Source organism: Protopterus annectens, chromosome 9.part0, assembly GCF_019279795.1.
Source record: "Protopterus annectens isolate FY-2018-M chromosome 9.part0, PAN1.0, whole genome shotgun sequence".
NCBI lineage: Eukaryota > Metazoa > Chordata > Ceratodontiformes > Protopteridae > Protopterus > Protopterus annectens.
In genome coordinates, this window is record NC_056743.1 from 1,151,964,444 (window position 1) to 1,151,985,101 (window position 20,658).

General features: G+C 39.7%; 1 protein-coding gene across 1 annotated transcript in view; it reads left to right on the top strand.

Moving 5' to 3' along the window:
• Positions 1–20,658, top strand: part of LOC122811883 (membrane-spanning 4-domains subfamily A member 4A-like) — a 156,406-nt gene that overhangs the window by 11,791 nt on the left and 123,957 nt on the right. The window contains exon 2 of the mRNA XM_044084024.1: positions 19,900–20,201. Within this exon, the coding sequence (XP_043939959.1) occupies positions 19,980–20,201 (222 nt within the window). The 5' untranslated portion in view covers positions 19,900–19,979. The remainder of the gene's footprint in view (positions 1–19,899; positions 20,202–20,658) is intronic.

Below are 20,658 nucleotides of genomic sequence, written 5' to 3' on the forward strand. Positions count from 1 at the left end.
AAATTGCTGTTCCAAAACACATACACACAACACAAGTTCACCAAACAAACAGCAATCCACACACATACACCTAAAATCTTACACCTAACCCTACACTAAACTATACACACACCACTAACTATCCACTTACCTTAACCCAAACCCTAACCCTAAGGTCCGTCACTATCGTACACTCACCTCACCCGCTCCCTAACCCTAACTCACCTAACCCACCCTAACCCTCATGTCCACACAATTGCACACATACCTAACCCATGCCCTAACCCTAACTCACCTAACCTGCCCTAACCCTCACATCCACACAATCGCACACTTACCTGAACCTGACTGGTAACTTTCCACCACAGCACTGAAAATACCGAAGCAATAGAAACGGACAACCAAATTCTTTCCCTAGGAAAAAATTCGGGTTTCTGTTGCTTCGATATTTTAAGCTTTCGCTGCATAGGGTTTGATATTAGAACATTCGAGGTTTGAAACCTCAATGTTCTAATATAGACCCTACATCTGGCCTTACTGTGGCTATATACTGGAAGACCTTCCTTCTCTTCTCCTCGTTAGACAACCTATTTACATTCCATGAAAGCAATCTAATCATATTAATTATTGTTAAGTTATTGTTACCCACTTGATTTATTGTTTTCCCACTGCAAACAGTTAGCCTATTCACTCTTAAAACAGTTTTTCAAAACATCCCCCCAACAAATAATATTAACACACCTATTCATATTTACAATCCTCAGGCAAGATTTGCCTGCACTTAAAATTCAGTCCTATACCTGAAGTACAATTAGCTTTCTGTAATCCACAACCAGAATAACCAGGAATCAAATTGCTTAAAAGACACAATATTTTGTTTTATTCATACAAAGGAGAATTTATACTTTGTATGAATAAAACAGAATATTGTGTCTTTTAAGCAATTTGATTCCTGGTTATTCTGGTTATGGATTACAGTTTTACGTTTGTTGGTGGTTGAACAGTACAATTAGCTTTCTGTTGTAGGTTAACTCCCACATCAATCATCCCTTTTTTAAGTGTGTTTGTACTATCCAACATCTTTTCCCTTGTTTCTTCTTTTCAAAAAAGTTTTTGCAATGATTTTATCTGTTCATGTCTCTATGTTCACTACATACATGTGAGTTAACTTATTAAAATTCTCTGTTTATAGTCTTTATGCCTTCCCATCATAGGTTCATAGGTTAATAGGAGGTTTCCAGACTAGCAGCCCTAGAGCCCTTACAAGCCTAGCCATGTTAGTCCCAAATTGCCTCAGTTGTCCTTGCTTAGAGGGACGTAATTCGCAGAGCAAGTCTATGGTAAACACTGACTACCTCTGTCCATGAGAGACGTGGGTGCCATCCCCATGGTGAATATGTGATCTCCCATCCATATGTCCAGGACGGGCTTGAATTGGGTCAGTGAGGAGTTCTGCTTCATGTGACTTGGAAGTTTATTCCAGAGTAGCAGCAATATCTGGGAGATGTATCTGTCTCTCCAGCATGTTCGGGTAATGTCACAGGATTGGTTAACATCCTTAGACTGAGTGACATATATTCCATTTGACTTGTAGATGTGCAGCATAGCCATTAGAGCAGGATCAGAGACTGCCCTGTAGGCCAGACACAAGTCATCTCTCAGCAGCCTATATGATACAAGGTACAATGTCAGGGTTTTCAGTCTATCCACCTAAGTCATGGTTTGGAGGCCCTGTATTTTCTTGGTGAGAAACCCCTGTGTTCTCTCCAGCTTCTGCAGGTGTCTGGTGAGGTACATACAGAAGGAAACATTGTACTCTATTAATGGCCTGATAAGGGTCAAGTGTAGTAGAGTTATCCTTAGACCTGGATGTGATTCCTTTACTTATGAGCTGTGCAATGTAGAAGGCTTCCCTCCTTGCCACTGTGGAAACTTGGTGGTCAAGTTCAGATTGCTATCGACCTGTGTTCCCAGAACTCATACTACTGGGTTTGAACTTGGGGGGAGTGCTGTCAATATTGTAATTTGCAGGGAATTCCGATTTGCCAAAGGGGATATAATGCACTTTTTTTGCATTTAGTTTTAGACCATGGCTTTGGCACCAGTCATTTGTCTGTGTTAGACCCTCTTGTACTATGTTAACATCATTGAGGGACTCACTGACTGCACCCACTTTACAATCATCAGCGAACTTGGTAAGCCAAAGGCATCTACTTTAGCCTGGACTTCCAAGAAATAAATTCCAAACAGTATCCTTGTGGTACGACATAAGGGACGTGTCTACTAGCAGAGGTGGAGTCGCCAACTTTGACAATGTGTGTTCTGTCAGTGAGCCAGTTGGCTACCTATCTAGTGATATAAAGGTTACTCCCCAGATGGGAGAGTTTCTCAATGATACCTGAGTGGGGGATTGTGTCAAAAGCCTTGGCTAGGTCAAGACAGGCAGTATGCACTGTCTTACCTTCATCCAGGGCTTCGGTGACTTTCTTGAAGAAGTCTACTAGGTTTAATAAGCATGATCTAACCTTAACAAAGCCAGACTGGGTTGGGTCTAGAGTTAGAAGGTCACCTTTGTCCTTGTTGATAACATCCATGATAATTATTTCCATGGCCTTGCAGATGAGGCTGGTTAGACTTATGAGTCTATAGTTCCCACAGTTAGTTGATGGCCCCACTTTGTGCAAGTAGATTACTGTTGCTGTTCTCCATTCAGCTGGAACAAAGCCAGTTCTCAGGCTATGGTTAAAGAGAATGTACCTGGGATGTTATCTGGTCCCATTGAGGCTGTGTTTTTGGCTTTAGAGAGTGCAGATATGACCTGCTCTCTAGAGATACTAGGCAGATGACTGGTTTCAGGTATTCTTTGATGTATGGCTTGTGGGGACACGGCTGTGAAGTTTGCGCCAAATCTGTCAGCTAGAAGGTTGGCAATTTCCTCTGGGATAGTATGAGTGGTACCATCTACTACCAGTTTGGCACATAGCTGGGCATTCCCTTTTAGATTTTGGACATAGTTAAAGAATGCCTTATGATTATCCTTAGCTAGGGATGTTATTTTACCTTTGTAATTAGCTTTAGAGAACTTTACAATGTTTCTGATTTGCTTGTTCAAGCTGTGGAGGGAATTTTTCCTCTGCTGAGTCAGTTTCCTCTTGTTCTTAGACATCAGTTTCTTCTTGTGTTATATATCCTGTTTATACTTGAGGTTCGCCAGTGTAGCTTGTTTTTTCAGGAGAACCTGATTTTAATCCAGTCAGGCACAACTGAGTCTATGCAGTTACTTAAGTGTTTATACAGGACATTTGTGTACACCTCTGCATAGGAGTCATTGTTGTCAGTGATTGCGGGGGGGGGGTGGGTAAAAAACATTTTATACCATCACTTAATAGGCTGTAGTTTGCTTTGGAAAAGTTTTTTTTAGTTTTTTTGCTCCTGTGATGGTGACATGTTCAATAGTTGCTTCGAATAAGACTGATTTATGGTCCTACCTTGCCAGAGAGGGCATCACACTGGAGGGAGTGCAGTGTTGGTGAGTACTGTGTCTATGACATTTGAACGTTTTGTGGGGGTGCAGACTATTTGTTCCAGAGCATTTGTATTGACTAATTCCAGGAAACTCAGGGCAAGCATGTTCGTGCTCATGTATATCACCTAGTCGATAGAAGATAGTTGAAATCTCCCATGACTAAGGTCTTATGATGCATGGTGAGTGACTCCAGTAAGTCCAGGTAGGCAGTGTGCTTTTCTTGTTTCATGGTGGTGAGCCTATAGCTAGAAATGATGTGGTAGGGTATTTTGCCTATAGTTAATTGAGTAGTTTGAGAGATTCATACTGTTTGACCAATCTTGAGGTGTACTTGACTGTAATGAACATCATACACCTCTACCTTTGGTTCTTTCTCACTCATTTTGAGGTCTGAATATGTGGAAGGCATTGCAGCCTTGCACTGCTGGGGTGCTCTCAGTGGTGCTGAACCATGTCTCAGTGACTGCACTAATGTCAGCATCTTCCAAGGTGAGGAGTGCTTTTGGGAGTGCAGTTTCATGTTTAGACTCTCTCCTAGCATTAATCAGCAGAACCTTGAGTTTGCCTTGAATGGATTTTGTTATGTCGGAAATTTTTCTTGTTTTGACATTGCCTAAAAAAGACACTATGAGGAGGCAAGCACCATTGCCAGTATCCAAAAGCCTAGAGGAGACAGGTGCAGATCATCTCTGGCAAAGCAGCATGGCCTGTTGACCATGTCTTCTCAGGCTGACAGATACTGGATACCCCTGGACTGACACCACAAGCTAAGCTAATTGTTGAAGTCAATCATTTTTTGTTTATATTGTGGCATCATCTTGCGTGAAGGTAGAATGCTGCTTAGGGCTTGGGTCATACCTGCCTGGGACACATAATCTGAGAGTTCAGTCATGTTTCTCTTCATATAGTCCATAGAGGTACATCTCAAGTCATTTACCCCAATATGAACTATGACAGAGTCATATCGGTACTTGTTGTTGAGTGATTTGAGTGCATGTGTCTGCTTTTTCTTTCCAACATATATTTTGATACCTCTACTGAAGCCACATGGTCTACCGTTTATTTTATCTATCCCTTGTTTTCCAGGTTAGTCTGACTAGACCAGTAACCTCTTTTCAAGGGAGACCTGAGGTGCTATTTATGCTTCTAGGGGAAATGTGGCCACAGTATTGGGGAACTTCCCCTACTCTTTTCGATAGGTGACATGAGATGTTTTACATCCATCTGAGCTACCTCTAACTCAAGCAGGTTGGTCCTTAGTTTAACATCTCATCTGAAGGATGGCACACTGTGCAGCATCCCCCTTATACTACACAGCAGTGTCAGCAAACAATCGACCTGGTGTGAGAATTGAACCTACAGCCATCTGTACCAAACACGCGTGCAACCTGTTGCACTCTGACATTGGGGTTGTACTGTTGTATGCCTGAACCATTGTGCAGATTTTTGTCTAATACACTCGGCGCCTTCAGTCTGTACCAAAGCTTCATTCCCACTCCTCTTGGGCCTGTCATTAAATAAATTAGTTGTACAGTTTTATTTTAATTATACATTAGAACTGCATTGCACAAAATATTTCATTTTCCCTACCTGTTCTTGGTCTTTTTTCAACTTTTGGACTAGGCACCCTTCCCTCTAGTAAAGAGTGGGAAGCTAATTCTCTGCTGTGACTGCACTCCTATTCTCTGATCAAGAAAATCTGTTTGATACTGTGCTCCTTCCTGCCCTCATTTCAGTTTGTGTCTAATTTTACAGATCTTTTCATGGGCATTCTGTCATGCACAAAACGTTCTAGCTACCGCTACCTGTGGATGCAGAAAAAACTATATTCTTACAGAAGCAGGATTTTGAAAAATGCTGGAAAAATTATTCTGAATTTTATTCCTTTCTGTTTAAATAGTTTTATTGCTGGACAGAATCTGTGCTGGCAAAAAAATCATTTTTTATAAAGATTCTCTTGCCCTCAACTTTACATGTGATACCTGGCTGCCAAATCATGGAAAGTATGCCTTCATTCTAAAGTTTCCAGTCTTCTTGGTATGTGCCACTGCTCATTGTTTTGTCATCTGACCATTCTGCCTTGTACTCAGTGGGCTGTCTCTGTTCTCAATGAATCTTCCGGTGTCAATGACTATAGTGCCAGGTGGACAATTCCTGTCTAATCTCTTTGGGACACCAATCAGACTTAATTTTCTTTTTGTTTTGCCTTGATATAGCCTCCAAATCTACCTGTTTGTCTTTTATTTCTAAAGTAAACCAGCACCATAACACAAATACTTAGCAGAAAATGTATAAAGGCTTGCTACTAAGCAATCATGTAAAATAAAACAAAATGTAAGCTGGCACCACGACACTTGATACTTTAAGAGCAGAAAATTTAGCCTTAATACATTTTCTGCTGTTTAAGTATCAAGTGTCATGGTGCAGGTTTAATTTACATTTTGTTTTATTTTAACTGATTTCTTAGTAGCAAGCATTAATACATTTTCTGCTGTTTAAGTATTGAGTGTCATGGTGCCGGTTTACTTTGCATTTTATTTTATTTTACTTGATTTCTTAGTAGCAAGCCTTAATAAATGTTCTACTGTTTAAGTATCAAGTGTTGTGGTGCTGGTTTACTTTATATTTTATCTTACCTGATTTCTTAGTAGCAAGCCTTAATAAATTTTCTGCTGTTTAAGTATTGAGTGTCATGGTGCCGGTTTATTTTACATTTTATTTTATTTTACTTGATTTCTTAGTACACCGGCTTTAGCTACGTGGTGGAATTATTTTATATTTGTCTTTCGTTTCTTCCATTCATGTCTCCATATCAGCAACTTTATCTTTCTTAATAGAGTTCTACCTCTGGAGGTCTGTAACAACATTTGAATGCCGGGTAATCATGCCATGTATCTGCTCATCTCCCTTGGAGGATGTTTCTATAAAGTTGGCCAGTTTTGAGTTGACTTTTATAACTTTAACAAAATCATCTCTAGTACTGAGTATGTATGCTGTCCTCCTTTACTTTTCCCATGGGAGTATCTCCTGCCATTTCACTTTGCATGTTTTCAGTCTCTGATTCTCAGTTATAGGTCCTCCACCATGAACCAGGAAAAGCATACCACATACCTGGACTTACTGGAGACACTTAGCATACAGCCCAACACCTTAGTCATGGGTGGTTTTAATTATCCTACCATCAAATGGGAAACATACATGACCAGAGAAATGCTGGCTCAGAGGTTCTTGGACTTTGTTGATGCAAATTATCTGGACCAGCTAGTTAGCACAGTCACAAAGGTCTCAAATGTACTGGACATAGTACTCACTAACATGAGTGAGCATTGCGCCACCACCCTTCCCCCATGTGATGTCCTCACTGGTAAGATCGGTCCACGAATCAGTCTCTTTTGATGTAATTATAATGCCAAATACCCTTCAAGCTCAAAAATGCTTAGGAATATTTCCAAGAAAATTTACCTCCTACTAAGTGATACTATAAGAAGTTTCAAAGCTCCCTCAAGCACAGATAATACAGACTCCTATGCAGAGGTGTACATTAAACCCTGCATAACCACTTAAGCAGTTGTATAGAATCGGCTGTGCCTGACTGGATTAAAACCAGGTCTTACCAGAAAAATAAGCCACCCTGGTGGACCCCTAGTATAAACAGGCTATACAACAAGAAAAATAAACTAATGTCCAGCAAGAAGGAACTGGCTCAGCAGAGAAAAAATCAATCTCTAGCCTAAACAAACAAATTAGAGATTTTGTCAAGTCCTCTAAAGCTAATTACAAAGCAGAAATAGCTTCCCTAGCTAAGGATAATCACAAGGCATTTTTTAACAACATTTGAAATCTAAAGGGGAATACCCAGCTATGTGCTGAAATGGTTGTGGATGCTCACCTGGAAGAAATAACCAACCTGCTGTCTGACATATTTGCAGCAAACTTCATCCCCCTGTCCCCACCAAGCACCCATCAAAGTATACCTGCTACCATTTCTCAGCATATTATCTCAAGAGAGGAAGTCATATGTGTGCTCTCCAAGGCCAAAAACATGGCATCAATGGGATATGACAACATCCCATGTTGTCTTTTAAATAACGTAGAACATGATCTAGCAGACCCACTTGGATCCCTGTTTAACCACAGCATGGGGATTGGCTATGTTCTGGCAGAATGGAGGACAGCAGCAGTATTCCCTCCACACAAAGGGGGAATATCAAGCAACCCTGGGAACTATATACCCATAAGCTTGACTAGCCTCATTTGCAAGGCCATGGAAAAAAATCATTATGGACCTTATCAACAAGGGCATAGGTAATCTCCAAACTCTGGACCCAACCCAATTCAGATTCCTTAAGGGTAGATCATGTCTGTTAAACCTGGTTGACTTCTTTGAGCACATCACCAAGGCTCTGGATGAGAGAAAGACAGTTCATACCTCCTACTTTGACCTAGCCAGGGCATTTGACACAACCCCCACTCAGGTATTACAGATAAACTCTCCCAATTAGGTTAACCCCTGTATCACCAGATAGGTAGCTATTTGCCTCACTGACAAGACACATAATTTCAAAGTGGGTGACTTCAGCTCTAGCAAAAGACCAGTCACCAGTGGCGTACCACAGGGTTCTCTGCTGGGCCCTTTACTGCTCGAAATTTATTTCTCAGAAGTCCAGGTAAACATACTAGCCTGTGGTTGACCAAGTTCGCTGATCATTGCAAAATGGGAGCAATCACTGAGTCCCCAAATGATGCTAATACACTGCAGAAAGGGTTAATGCAGACAAATGATTGGTTCCAAAGCCACGGATTGAAGCTAAATGCAAAACAATGCATTATTATTCCCTTGTGGAATGCTAACATCCCTGCTAATTACAATATAGACAACACTCCCCCTAAGTGTAGACTCAGTGGTACATGATCTGTGTGCTCAGATTGATAGCAATCTGAACTTCGATCACCACATATTCACAATGGTAAGGAAATCCTTCTGTGTGACAAATCTCATAATAAAGGCATCACATCTAGTTCTAAGGATGTTATGATTCTGTTATACTTGGCCCTCATCAGACCAATAATTGAGTACAATGCTCCCTTTTGTTTGTATCTCAACAGACACCTATAATAGCTGGTGAGACCACAGCGGTTTCTCATCAAGAAAATACAGGGGACTTAAAACATGTACTAATAAAATAAAAAAAATTAAATAGCCCAGTAAAAAAACTGTGCTAAACACCGAAAAAGTAACCCAGGCTGGCTACCACCACAGAACAACTTGGAATAATAGTAAATACTTTTATTGATTTAGTGCTTTTGTCTCATTCATATTCTTTATCAGAATAAAAAAATCTAAAACAAACACCCTTAAATAAGACAAGAACAAATCCTACTGATAGTTGAAAAATCATCCTAATGAATAACTAAACTTCTCTTAAAGGGACATCAGGATAAAATACATCAAGAAATAGAAATAGAAATAGATTAGTACTAGGCTAGCTGCCCTTGCAAGCCATTTTAAGCCTAGCCAATTAACCCTTGTGAGACTCAAACCCTGCACTTTGTGTCTGTAAGGCAAATACCTTAACCATTAGGCCACCCTCCCAACCAACAATTATAAAGCACAAGGAAAAAAATGTGAAATACATAAATAAATGAACATAGCGAATAAAAAACACATACAGAAATGCAACAACTCAAAATTGCAACAACTCAAAATATATAATATTATGTAATAAAATGGTATATATTTTGAGTTGTTGTAATCATTGTGTGATTTCCTATTGTCAGATTAGTTTAAAACTGTTTAATTTTGCAGTATACAAGCTTCACGTTTGTGTAGTTTTAGGCAAAGTTAAGCAGAGCTGCTCTGCATTTGACATCCTTTGCCAGAGTTCCAGAGTGTTTCTGCTGGAATCCCAGCCATCCAAAGGTAAGAACAAGGAAATTAAGCATATTTTGAGCTTGATCTGCACTTTTGCATAAGCTCAAAGTCAGTGGTATGAGACTTGGCAACACAGGTTGATAGCAATCTAAACTTTGATCACCATGTATCCATAGTGGTAAGGAAAGCCTTCAATATTGCACATCTCATAAATAAGGACATTGCATCCAAGACTAAAGAAGTTATAACTCCGCTGTACTAAACCCTTATCAGACCACTATTTGAGTACAATGTTCCCTTCTGTATGTATCTCACCAGACACCTGCAGCAACTGGAGAAACTACAGAGGCTTCTAACCAAATGAATCCAGGTCCTCCAAAATGTGACTTACATGAAAAGACTGAAAGCCCTGTCACTCTACTCTGTCTCATACAGGCTGCTTAAGGGTGACCTGTGCCTGGCCTACAGAGCAGTCTCTGACCTAATGGAAATACTGCACATCCACAAATCAAATAGGACAAGAGTGACTCGTTCCAGGGATCCCAACCTAGCCTGTGACAGTAACAAAACATGTTGGAGAGACAGATATATCTGCCAGAGATTGCCACTCCTCTGGAATAAGTTCACACTTCACGCGAATCAGTGGTCCTTAATGACTCTATTTAAGTGCAACCTTGACAACTGGATAAGTGACCGTAAATTCACCCCAGGGGTGGCATCTATGTCCCTCATAGACAGGGGTAGTCAGTGCTGATCATAGAATTGCTCTGCTAACAGCAGCCATCTAACTATGGTCAATTAAGGTACATGGGTTTTTTACACAGCTAGGCTTATAAAGGCCCTCGGTCTGTTATCCTACTAACCTCCTATGAACCTATAAAATGTTCCACTGGATCAATAACCTAGTGTAAATTTATGAACCAATGAACCATCAGACCTGAAGGCATGGTTGGTATAAAATCCAGGTATGGAGGGAGTGCTGCCTTTACATTTAAACCAAGCCTCAGTAATTCCACAAACATGCATATGCTCCAAATCCAGGAGAAACTTAAGACCAGGCAATCTGTTGTTGAGACCTCTGACATTGAGAATAACCTCCTTAGTGTGGTTCAAATGTGGATTTGATGAATTTCCTACACTGGAATGTCCATTATTTGTGCTCTAACTAAAAAGGCACTATGAAGGCAGCAAAGACTTTATCCAGTATGCAGAAGCCTTTGAATGAAAAGTGCTGGCCATCCCTTTTGAAGCATGTTGGACTATAAATCATCACAGCCTATGCTGAAACTCACTAGATCATCCAGGAGTGACACCAACTACTCAGCAACTGTTAAAACAGATTAGCTTTTTTCTGTGCCTATGTAACATTCTAAGTGAAGGAAGAATTCTACTCAGGATCAGAGACTTGACTGCACTTGTCAAATGCATGAAAAGTTCTGACACGTCTTTTTGCATGTCCATCTGGGTTTTATGTCCCAAGTCATTCACTCTCACATGGACTACCACCATGTCTTAGTCATATTTCCTGAAGAAAGGGTCTTTGGGGATCTTGTAACATCAAAGATCCTGGCACCAGAAAAGCAACTGACTGCAACCCTCTCCTTGTCCAACCTTTTGAGTGGCAGATCTGTATGTCTAACAAATGACCCCACAACAACAACCCTAATGTATTTTGTCAGTAGATTGTATAGTAGTACAAATATCAGAGCAATCTGACTATTGTTGATTTAATGCTGCACGTGTGCATGGAGGAGATGAGTTGGAGAATTTCCCTCATTCTTATTAGTTCAAGGAGGCTTTGGGAGAGATATTTTAATGGCTCAATATCTCACCAGATTTTGTGTTTGCAAACTTTTGCATCATGCCTCCTAAAACTGGGACTTACTTTGATAAAGTATACATTAATAGTACCAGCATCTAAAAAGTTACCTTAATTGTCGGGCCTTTTCTCCAGTTATTTTTGATTTGTCTATAACTCTGGAAGAAAAAGTTGAGAGATATACAATATGACATTTTAATGTGATTTCATTGAAAATGGTGTGGAGGTAAGGGTATAGGTGTGAGTGTATGACCTGCATTGTGCAGGTGAGAAGAGTATCTGCAAATTAATTAAACATTTGCACCTCTCACAGGCATAGTTATTTGTGTTAACTGAGAGTTTGTTATCAGGAAGAATAATGCAGTTCTTACATTGTCAGAGGGAATCAAGTGCTAAGAGGCTGACAACAGAAGGAAAACACATTAGCTAACCCATCCAGTGCTTCAAGTATTAGACAGAAAGGTGCACAGGTAAGGTAAATCTGATCAAGTAACATAACTTTAATTTAAATTTCAGAGCAGTGCATGAGCTAAACTATTTGGAAGGACTAATTGGGTTAATTACAATCTGTGGAACAGTACACAGGCTAAGCTATTTAAAAGTTAATAGCTTTGGGGGGGAAGTACACTGGGTTAAGTTTAAAGCATATCAGTCAGGTTATTTGGAGGTCAGCAATTTGAAGAGTGTCAAGCCCACTTAAACAAAGTACCAAAATAATATGAAGTTGGTTTTCTTTATATTAACAATCAGTAATATAGGCATACATCTCTGGCATTCAGAATGTAATTGCTAAATTTTAATCTTGCATTCCCATCCTCTACCAATCCCAATTTTTGCTCTAATTTCTTCATATAAACTGCTGGATCTTTTATTCTCTCTTTTTTCTTATGCTAATTCACCACCTGTGCATGTGCTTCTTGATTTGCCAGATCCACATTTTTATATTCTGTCTCATCTAGCATCCTAAATTGTGAATCCCTAAATACATAACCCTATCCAACATGACTGGTAATTGTACTTCCCCATTTTACCTTTACCAAGGGGCTCCCTATTAAAATGCCAGCACTCGAAATGCCAAGTGCCAACATGCTGAATAAAGAAAGACTGAAATTGAAGGAGAAAAGCGACTCTCAAACATCACTCTTCTTCTTTAAACTTCTTTTTGGAGGGGGCAAACCCCCATACTCCCAAACTTATATATACCAACTCCGAAATTGCCACACCTCAGAGAAAAGGAAATATTCTGAGATATGGTCATCTCAGATGTAGTATATGTAAGACCATTTTTTCATCCATTCAGTCACTGTGTTTCAGGACACACTGTAGCAGGTACCGACATTTCAAATGGTTACCTTCCCGAAGAGTAAAACTACCAAATCGATGTGATCACATTTAAGACCTGCTGCTTTTTTGACCCACCTGAATTCCTTCAGCACCACTAGCAGCCCCTATCTGACATTAGCATGCATGCCTATATGAAAAGTTCATATGGTCAAACAGGAAAAACTTATATAGCTGATCGAAGCTCAGCTGATCACACATGCCATCCATTTTTTCTCTGTGAGACTGCAGTATAGCTTGGATCAGAGAATTCAAGCTTTCCCCACTGTAGTGTGATCTTGGAGATGATATATATAATTAGCAGGGGGTGTGGAGGTGCAGGGGGGGCCCCATACAAAAAATGTTGAATTAAATTTTTTTTTAATTTTCAACACATTGACTTTTGAGACACATTTCTCGTTCAATATTCTGAGCATTTGACCACATGACATATAAACCTCACATCATATAACATCTCTAAACAACTGAAGACTGCTAGCAAAAGTTCACATACTTCTCTACCCCTCCCAAGTCCTTTCAATGCAATTACTAACCTCCTAGCCAGCAGATAATGGGGACAGAGGATACCTTTTTGAATTATTCTCACCAGTCTGTCAGGCCAGACAAATTGCTAACATCTAATAAACACTACTCCATACTCATACAGACCTCTGCATTCCACCAAGGTCACTTAATTCAACATTAGTCATCTCTTATCCCTACTTATCACCCTTCCACCTGACTGCCTAGCATTCTTTCCAACCTTTTAGCTAGACCCTGGGGGGAAAAAACTTAGAAATCCATGTTTATGGGTTTGTAATTTCCAGAATGTTGTTTATTTACTCTTATTAGTTATATTTTGTGACCAGTTAGTTCCAGTAGGCATGTGCCTGCTTTCATTGGCGATCCAAAGTGGTATTTTTGCAGATGATGCAAATTTGATAAAGGTACCAAGTAAATAGCCCTACTTTTGTTGCTCAGCTACAAGTAAAGATGTGTCATGTCAGCAATAAGCAAGACAGGGAAAGGTGGTGATGATATGTTGGCTGCAGAAGAGACTGTGATTATTACATTGTCTTCTGACAAGCTGAGTAGCCAGTCAATCTCATTGTTAAATGCACAACCAATTAAGAAAGCAGTGACCAAATGTGGTACGATACCATTCATTATATTGATACACATGAAGGATTAGCAGATGTTTGGTAATTCATAACAGATCTTACATTTACCTAAGACTGAAATGGATTACAGATTAGTTCCAATGCGATGGAGGAACAACACAGTTGAGAAAGAATGAGAGCTGGAAAGGAACTGACAGTTGTGACAGCATTGCACTCCCTCACCTCACAACTCTTCTTTCTGGGGGAGCGGAACACGAGGAAGAGAACAGTGAAGTAAGCATTGTTCTGTTTTATTTTTAACTGGATTCTTTTGTTTTTATGTAAGATATATAGTGGGACCATTATGACAACACCCTATGCACTCACTTTCAGCACAGCATTGCTGGGACGACTGTGTACCTGCCAAAGAGCAGTGCTATAAGCATTGTTTTATTTTTCAACTGGCTTTTTCCCCCGTTTGTGTGGAAAGTATACTGTGAGGCCATACTTCAAAAGTAATGCCACTTCAGAGCAGATCGAGCTCCTGGGTGGATGTTTAGACCTGCTTTTTGTAACTGCATTTATACATATTCACTCTTCATTACTGGGCTACTGCGTACCTGACTCAGAAAGGTTCTATAAGAATTGCTTTACTTTAACTGGCTTATCTGTTTGTGTAGTATGTATGTGGTGGGGCAATTGAGACGAGACTCTATACAGTCATTTATATTAATGCATTGCTGGGGTATTTTATACTGGCTAAGAGCAGTGCTGTTTGTGTGGAATGTATTCTGTGGGCACATAATTCAGGCTAAACTAAGCAACAGTGTTGGCCTTTTAGAGTTGATGCCTTGGAGCTCACAGTAAAAGCAAGTCCTAGCTCAAGCAATAGTGCCAGCAGTTTAGAGATGGTCTCTTGGGGTACATTTTATAAAACTAAGCTCCTTGGAAGATGGCAGATATGTTGGACTGTCTCTCTTCCTCCTTTTTAATAAAACAGCTGACAATGGTGAGTACAACCTATATACTCATTTCCAACATTTTACTGCTGGAAGAGTGATTGCTTGGTTCAGAGCAGTGCTGTAAGCATTGATTTATTTGTGTCTGTGTATAGACAGTATACTGTAGAACCATTGTTTCAACACTATGTGCTCATCTATAGCATTGTCTTGTTGGGGGTCTGAAGACCTAGCACTGAGCAGTTTGTAACTTTTACTGCTGTATTTTTCTGTGGAAAGTACACTGAAGCCATTGTGCTATGTGCTACCCATACACATTTGGTGCACTGTATTGCTGAGGGCCTGGGCCTGTGAATTTGGATTACAACAGTGCTGCACTCAGTGGTTTACTTTATTTTAGCTGGCTTTCTTGTTTGTGGGGAAATGGAAACCCCACACTATGCACTCATTGTCAGCATGCCATTGCTGGAAAACCAAGTACCTTGCTCAGAAAAGCCTTGTTAGCATCATTTTGTTTTAACTACCTTTTTGCTTGTTTGCTTTTGTGGAATTTATAACATGGGACCACTGTGGGAAAAGACTACTAGTAATGTACAGGACCGCTCCATTACTAGGAAGCAAGAACATAGTTCATAAAAGTGCTTGTTTTATTTTTACTTACTATTTTGTGTTTGTGTGAAACTATTTTGTGGAACCATAGCTCTGCCTAAAGCAACAGAGTTGGCACTTTAGAGCTGATCCCCTGGAACACACTTCATAATGCTAAAATCCTTAACAAGAGGGCGATGGTTAAAAGTACGTTTTATTACTGGAAATTTAAGAACACTGTTTACTTCCAACAAAGTACTCCTGTTGTACTGCGTATCTGGCTCACAGCACTGCTGTAAGCATAGTTTTAGTTTAACTTAGCTTTTTGGAATGTGTAAACAAAAAAAAAAAAAAATACTGTGGGACCATTGTAACAGCAGTCTTTGCACTCTTACAACAGCACATTGTCAGGGGAATTGAGGATTTGGTTCAGAGCATTGCTGTAAACATTGTTTTATTTTGTTTTAACTCGTGTTATTATTTAGATTAAAGTACACCATGGGACCACTGTGACAGTACCATATCCACTAATTTACAGCACTGCATTGCTAGGGGACTTCATACCTGCTTTACAGCAGTACTGTGAGCATTGTTTTATACTATCTGGTGTTTGTGTGAAAAGAATGCTGTGGAATCATAGCACTGGCTAAACCAATAGCGTCAGCACTTTAGGTAAGCTCACTTGGGGTACATTCTCTGAAACCAACCTCGTTTGTAATCTGTCGATGGTTAGAAATGCTTTTTGTAGCTGGAAATTGTAACAGCACTTTTTATACTCCTTTACAAAACTCCTTTCCTGATGGCCAGAGTACCTGGCTCAGCATAGTGCTGCAAGCATAGCTTTTTCATTTTAACTGGCTTTTTTGTTTTCATGGAAGGTATAGTCTGGGACCATTGTGACTATGCTATGTACACTCACATCACTACCCTTTTGGGGAAAAATGCCTTCCTCAGTGTAGTGTTATCGCTTTGTTTTAGAAAGTTGGAAAATCAGCAAAATCCCATGTTCCCTGGGCAGCCCATACAAAAACTAGCATGCCTATTTCCTGCACAAAATCTATTTGCTAGGAATGAAATCTTTTTACTGCAGCTGCCATTCCCTTTCCATTAACTAATAGTGGCTCCTCAGAAAACATGGTTGATAAGCAGAAAAAATAAAAACAGAGATAATGCAAGTTCTTCAAAAGCTGATGTAACAAGGACTTTGTGTATGCCACTTGTTATGTATCTGCCACTGTGTGTGTGTGTGTGTGTCAAAACAAAATAAATTAGCAGACATAAAATGAGCTGTTTGCACTTTAACAACAAGGGAAATAATGGACCTTTCAGTGTTGGAATCCATCCAGCTGTAGCATTGGGCCTCACAACCACTGAACCATCCTTAATTTTCCTTTCCAACCTACCCTGTTGGGCAATAGTTTTCCCTTAATTGGCTTTTTGTGTGTGTTTTGTTTTTAGATTGTGTATTGTGGAGCCTTTGTGATGACACTCTATACACCCACTTACAGCACTGGATAGGTGGACTTTACTTGCTAAAGGCTACAGCAGGGTATGTTCCAGTTTCAGAGGCAGTGAGCTTTCTGAAGGTGGCCTGATAGAAGACCTCATCCTATAGCAATCCTTTTTATTCAGTTAGAGCAATGCTGATTCCATCCTAGCTATGGAACAGTGAATGTTGAAAAGAGGTAAATAACTAGAGACCTATTTCATGCAATATGGACAGTAAAATTTTCATGAACATTTTACAAGTATGGTATGTTACTGGGGATTCGTGTAAGTAGATAAAAACACTTTCACTTTCACGGAATCCTGTTTCATGAAGATATTTTGCTGAAATCACTTTCAACAAACCTTAAAATTATTTTCAGGGAGAGACTCCCCCCTGCACACCCCATACCCCTGAACATAAATACACATACTCTGTGGTCACACAACAGTGGATAAAAGGGAATTCTCCAGTATCAATGATTTTAGCAAAATATGTTCATTGAAATGAGGTTCAGTGAAAGTGGTGACGACATGGTCCCATTGCAAGAATTGAGTAAAGAGTAGGGAATAGAAATTAATGAAGTGTAGCCATAGAAGAATTGAAATGGAGACATCTTGAATAATCACTTGGGTATCAAACATCACTTCTGCTGTAGACAGACGTGTAAACTCTTATGTAAGAGAAGGAAGTGGCATTAATTAAAAAATATAAAAAGCAGTAAATAAGAAAAGCTAGAAATCCAACTCCACAGGTAGGCATTGGGGCTCACAAACAGAATATGCAGTTTAGGATTTCTGCCTTCCAGTAACAATAATATGTCATCAGCACATCTAAGTGGCTTTCTTGGTCAAGTAGAAAGTACCTTCTTGAGCTTCCTGAGATAGTCTGCGTCTGTAATGTGAGTGGAAGTAGATCTCCATCTGATTACTGCCTGTAATGCATTTAGGTTTTCCGAAGTTACTGCAGAGACATGTAAAATGTCACACCATCTGTCATTATCATCACTTCACTTGTGGCAACTGTAGCTTCTAGAGAAGAGACACTCCATTTGTTTTGCTTTTGCACTGCATTAGTTACAGTCTTCTATAAACTGAAAGACAGGATAAAGGGAGAATTTTACTTAGTCCTATAGAAGGCATTATGCCAAGTGCCAGGGATTTATAGAAATGTGAGCTTAACTGTTTCATTAGCATTGATGTACGTTTTAGAAGTGGAAGAATCCTGCATCATTAAACAAAATCAAATGAAAACCCCATGGACTATAATGTTTGCAGATGACATTGTGATCTGTAGTGAAAGTAGGGAACAGGTAGAGGAGACCCTGAAGAGATGGAGATATGCTCTATAGAGAAGAGGAATGAAGGTCAATAGGACTAAGACATAATATATGTGTGTGAATGAGAGGGAGGATAGATGAATGGTGAGGATGCAAGGAGTAGAGGTGGCAAAGGTGGATGAGTTTAAATACTTGGGAGCAATAGTTCAGAGTAATGGTGAGTGTGGAAGAGAGATGAAGACAGTACAGGCGGGATGGATTGGGTGGAGAAGTGTCAAGTGTGATTTGTGACAGACTAGTACCAGTAAGAGTGAAAGAGAAGGTCTACAAGAGGGTAGCGAGACCAGCTATGTTATATGGGTTGGAGACAGTGGCATTGACAAAAAGGCAGGAGTTAGAGCTGGATGTGGCAGAGTTAAAGATGTTAAGATTTGCACTGGGTGTGATAGGGGTAGACAGGATTAGGAATAAGTATATTAGAGGGTCAGCCAGGTTGGAAGGTTTGGAGACAAAGCCAGAGAGGCAAGATTACGTTGGTATGGACATGTGCTGAGGAGGGATGCTGAGTAATTTGGGAAAAAGATGCTAAGGATGAAGCTACCAGGTAACAGGAAAATAGGATGGCCTAAGATAAGGTTTATGGATGTGGTGAGAGAGGACATGCAAGTGGTTGGTGTGACAGAGCAAGATGCAGAGGCAGGAGGAAATGGAAACAGATGATCCGCTGTGGCGACCCCTAATGGGAACAGCCGAAAGAAGATGATGAAATAGGAGTATGACTGATGAAATCAATGCATTCAGTAAAAGAGCAAAACTTGCATCTGATAGTCTTGGATATGTTGAAAATTTCATTGAAGAGTGGCTGCTACATCCTGAGGAGGGGAGGGTGGCAGTTCAGTCTACTGCATTATCATCAAGAAAACAAAAGCTTATGGTGCAGTAAGCAGATAGATCAGGGCTGTACTGACCCACTAAGCATGATTAGTGGCATTGTGGTTATGTACCAAAGCATGCATAATCACATAGGCCTGGAGAAGTGTGAGCTTATAGAAAAAAGAACGTCATTGCTTTACTGCTGCCATAATTATAGCTTCTCACCAGTAGGTTCTTGTCCCAGCACTTGAAAGGTGTATGGGGAGATAATGGGTTAGGGTTTGATGAAGGGCTGGCATGAGGCAAAAGCAAGTAGAAAATGTAGGCCAGAATCAGTTTCCTCTGTCAAAACTCAACCCTACCCCATTTCAAACCACTCCCTAGATTCCATATTCCCCTATTTCCTGCATGAATTTGGTCATCTGTATCCTCACCTTGAAACTCTGCTTTAGTCTTGCACAGTAAATGTCTGTCTTATTTCCTTAATTCATTTTTGTTTTCTTTATCATAGATCTTGTATGGATTTATTTATTTATTTATTTTTTGGATTTGCAGATGACTAACTTTATTAGTTAAATCAAAATCTGTCGACAGACTAATCTGACTGTGTACAAGTCATTGCTTTGTGACTAATTCTAGGTAATATTCAACCTTTATCCTAGTGGTTGTCTTTGCTAGTAAAGTAGTGTCAGTTTTCAGTATCTTTGTCGTATCCTGTGGTGCTTGTTAATCTGATCTACATTTTAGTTTTGTACATTATTAAACTCACCATTGAACTAGATTAAAGCCGAAATTGTTCTGGTTTGGATCATCACCTGTATAACAGTTCAGGGGGGTAATGTAAAGAGCATTTTTCCCCATTTAGCTGTCATCATAGTTTTGTTTACTTAACAAAACAGTAAGTCAAAATTGTAACAAAACTCAAATGTGTATAAGAGTTCTGTAAGGAAGTAAAACTTATGATGATTGTACATCAGGAATGTTAAAGCCAGTAAAGGTGATAGATGCAGTGGAGTTTAATCTAAAATGTCTGTATCCTACTAAGATAATCACTGTGTCAAATTATATTTCGGCATCTGTTTCTTGCCATTTCTACAGATACCTGAGGTTTGCAGATTATAAAGAGGGTAATGGTATTCTCCTTGCCACATAATACAGCTGGAACATAACTTGACACCATGAGTTCAACTGTTCAGTTACCAAATGGGGTTGTTGTCATGACTATAGTCTATCCTCAGACTGTAGCTGGAAGTCTCACAGAGAAAAAAGAACCAAACATTTCCAAAGAAATCTCTAATCTGAACACTCCTAGAGAAATTCAAGATACAAACAATCCAAGACCAGCCACTCCAACAGCATGGCTGAAGTCCTTCATAAGGACACAGCAAAAGACCCTTGGGGTAAGTATGAAGGATAGCTTAAAGTGTGATTTCTGAGTACGGATTACAGAGTATAAAGTAAGATGTGGCAAGCCTATTTACATACATATGTAAAAGTTTGTGGACAGCATGGTATTAATGTCAGTTCACTTCTAGGGGTGGTATGTGCCCATTCAGATTTCTGTATCTTACAGCAAGCCCAGACAGTCTGTAAGTCGCAAGTAGGTTGTGCAAGAAGTGTAATTATTACTATTATTTTAATCAACCTCATCAACCTGCTGCAGTTTCATAATCTCCAATAAAAAACACATTTTCAGTAATACTGAGTTTTGACCTTTTGCTGAAATGGCTAGGCTTAAAATGATTTCTGGGTCAATAGTCTAGTAATATCCTATGATCCTATACAGAGCAACATACATTTTGTGTAAAGAAGTATGCTCCTGGTGCCATAATATAATGCCGATATAATCTTTTGAAT